Source organism: Geospiza fortis, unplaced genomic scaffold (assembly GCF_000277835.1).
Source record: "Geospiza fortis unplaced genomic scaffold, GeoFor_1.0 scaffold190, whole genome shotgun sequence".
In the NCBI taxonomy this organism is placed as follows: domain Eukaryota; kingdom Metazoa; phylum Chordata; class Aves; order Passeriformes; family Thraupidae; genus Geospiza; species Geospiza fortis.
This window is the reverse complement of record NW_005054328.1, coordinates 3,024,979-3,028,178: the sequence shown is the minus strand read 5'-3', so window position 1 is coordinate 3,028,178 and position 3,200 is coordinate 3,024,979. Positions and strand designations below refer to the sequence as shown.

At 41.0% G+C, this 3,200-nt stretch overlaps 1 protein-coding gene across 1 annotated transcript in view; it reads left to right on the top strand.

The window, feature by feature from the left end:
* The first annotated feature begins 3,085 nt into the window (after positions 1-3,085).
* Positions 3,086-3,200, top strand: part of HMGN3 (high mobility group nucleosomal binding domain 3) — a 23,869-nt gene continuing 23,754 nt past the window's right edge. Inside the window, exon 1 of the mRNA XM_014307057.1 lies at positions 3,086-3,148. Within this exon, the coding sequence (XP_014162532.1) occupies positions 3,086-3,148 (63 nt within the window). The remainder of the gene's footprint in view (positions 3,149-3,200) is intronic.

The following is a 3,200-nucleotide window of genomic DNA, read 5'->3' as shown; positions in this document are numbered from 1 at the left end:
GCCCCCGAAACAGAGGTAGGAGCAGCTTTGCTGAATACTATGATATGTTCCAAAAGCTTGATAGCTTGAAAAACATCATTATAGTAGTTTGGAGTGCTTGAACATTTGTCTTATTTGAAGATAAAACATAAAGCTGTTCTGAAATTTATTTTAAATGGTTTCTGTGAGTTTCTTCCTAGCAATTGAACTTCATGACAGATCTATTTTCAAAGGTAAATGTCATAGATTATTTTTACTTACAAATAACAATTCTGAAATAACAGAAATTTCTATACAGCAACAGACATTGATAATGATAATAAAATAGTTACCAGACTTCAGAGTGCCTATGTTTGAAAGAGTGGAACAAGAAGTGTGTTGAGACTGCTTAGTTTGTATCTCTGTAGCCCCTTATCATCACAATTTGGGATTATTTGCCTACAGTCACATACTCATTTACAAGGAATTGACAACAATGTCCCTTTTGATGGTTCCAAGGCTATATTTCAGGGTGGCTCTGTAGAGCAACCAGCATACCTTCGACACAAAATGTGATGTAGGGCTACATTACTTTGATCTGTGTCCTTAAATGTTGTTATAAAAATGATAGTGTGTTACACTGCATCCCCTAATTACTTAAAAAAAGAAACAGTTGTGAAGTTAAGCTATAAACTAATTTCTATGACAACCAAAAATATGGTCAAAAACATGGCTTTTGTAGCAGAGCCTACATCTGTGGTACAGAAGTTTTCACCACATATTGGAAAGGAGAATTTTTGCCTTTTTCCTCTGAAATCCTACAGATCAGGGTTTCTCTTGTTAGTAACAGAGCTTTTCAGACAAGAGGCATCTTTCAACACCAGCAGGTCAGGTATGATGGAAAAAGACAACAGCTGCAGAAAGATAAAGCTACCTGATAATTCCTGTGCTTTTGAACTGAAAGCTGTAGCAGCAGGCCAGCCAGCCTGAACATAAATTGTGTTACAGAGAAAGTGTCACACAGACACAGAGGGATGAGTATACATAGAATAGAGAAACAACTTGCTGCTATTCTCAGGTTTTGGGAATTTCACCTACAACCTGCCACTGTCCAGAGAACTGATAGGACTTGCAGTGGCAGAAAGCAAACTGAAAAAATCAGTATTGATACAGAAAATATTGAGGGAATGAAGAAAGAGACCAACTGGACTCTTCTACCCATCAGCAACTTTCCTGAATGATTTCACCCTGAGGTGCAATGTTTCCATTGAACCTGAATTTGGTTCAATTGAGGAAAAAGGGTATCTGTAAATAAGTTATTTGCTCTACCAGTGCTTTCTCTTGCTGTCTCACTGCTAAAATTTTGCTTTTCCTTCTTACTGTTCATTAGTTGTAGATAACTATAAATTATCAACAGGATTGCTTCTCCCCTTTGCATAAATCCAGGGGAAATTACCTCTTCAAATCTACTGGACTTCCTCTCTGCCTGTTACCAGGCTCCTACTGCTCTCATGGAACTGTTGTTGCTGTCTCCTAGCTGCAAATTTAAAGAAACTGGAGTGACTGTGGAAATGGGGTGGGGACAGTTTTAGAACTGAGCTTATGCATATGCAGGGAAAGTACCAGCAAAGGGCGCCTGGGAAGATGATGGAATCTGTGTTTGCAGAGACATTCTGAACTTGACCAAGACCTCAGCTGCCTGCTCTAGAGGGCAAGGTAAAGTAAACCCTCTGCAACAGAGGGTTTTACTTGACATTCTCCTGAGATTCCTTTCAACCTGAATTATCCTGCAAGGCTCAAAGTAGGGAGACAAAATGGAAAAGGCATATAATCAAATGAGGAAGGTAGCAATAGAACTAACAAAAAATTCTAATCCCCCCCCTCCAAAGTTATTTTGGTTTGGAATGAGACGTTGGACTAATCCAAACTTTTTTGATGGCATAGGAATATATCACTGCACATGTGCATAATTCTCCTGTGGGTGACATTTCATCTGTGTTAATGGAGGGCTAGCTCTGTTTTCTCCCTCTGAATGGATTGGTACACAGTGAAGCTGCAGGGTGTTGCTCCTATCATCCATTAATGACTTAAGATACCTGGGAAAAATGGAGAACAGGTGGGAAAAGAAACAGGCGAAAGTAAAGTTACAGAGTAATTCTGACCTCTTTCTTTCCTATGTTACTCAGTACCCAGGCAATATACTATGTTAAGGTGGGCCCGAATTTCTGATTAACACAGGCATCACCTGTTAAAGGCCATATTTCCAGTCTTTCTGTGTGGAACTATACCACTTTGTACAAACGATTTAAATATACATGAATAGCATGTAAACAAGTGGGTGTGACTCCCTAATTTGGTGGTTTACACATGTAACTGGGAGCAAACCCAGCTGAGTTACAGCCTCAGTGAATTATTAGTACAAATTATTTAATTAGTACAAATTGTTCAAGCTCAACAAAGCTCTTGAAGCCATATATATCAACACTAGGATCTAACCTCTCCTGCTCCAGAGACACAGTAGTTTGTTGTCAAAATAACGTTGTGGGAGAACAAGAGGTACGAGTTCAAATGCCCCCAGGTAAAGAGGGAAAATGAGGTCTGTGACTGCTGTATGATGCTCCATGCACATCCTAACCACAGCTCTTGGTTAAAAGGCAGGTGGCCAACCCCTTGGAAAATCTTTGGGTTTCGTTCTGCTTCTTCTGCAGGTACTTGAGAGGGATCTCTTAGTTTCAAGACGTGAACAAGTCCATCACTTTTCTTTTTCTCATTGAAACTCAAAAAAAAGTAGGTGGCATTTGAACTTCAGATAAAGAATTGATTACCCCACCTTGTAATGGAGTGTTTTTCTCAGTGGCACTGGTTTGTCTTACTAGTAATTTAGCTGGGCAATGTAATGAGGAGACCTGATACAACAGCATGCTTGTATCTGGAGCACGAATGGATGTACACGGCAAAACAAACCCCCGGGTTGAAAAAGGCTGAACAGTAGCGATGGAGAAAGACTACGGCTGATTTCAGTCAAGGAGGGGAAACCGGAACGTAGCGAGAGAAGAAAACGAAGGTAAATTTAGACAGGCTGAAATAATACACCTCTGCAAGGACCACTGCAGAGGTTTACGAGCGGATGCTGTTCCCCGTTCGCCGCTCACCGCACGCAACTTGCCCGACGCGCCCAGACCTCCGCCTGGTTCGCCTTCCCGACGGCTAATGGAGCATCCCGGGCCCGTGATTAGCCGCTG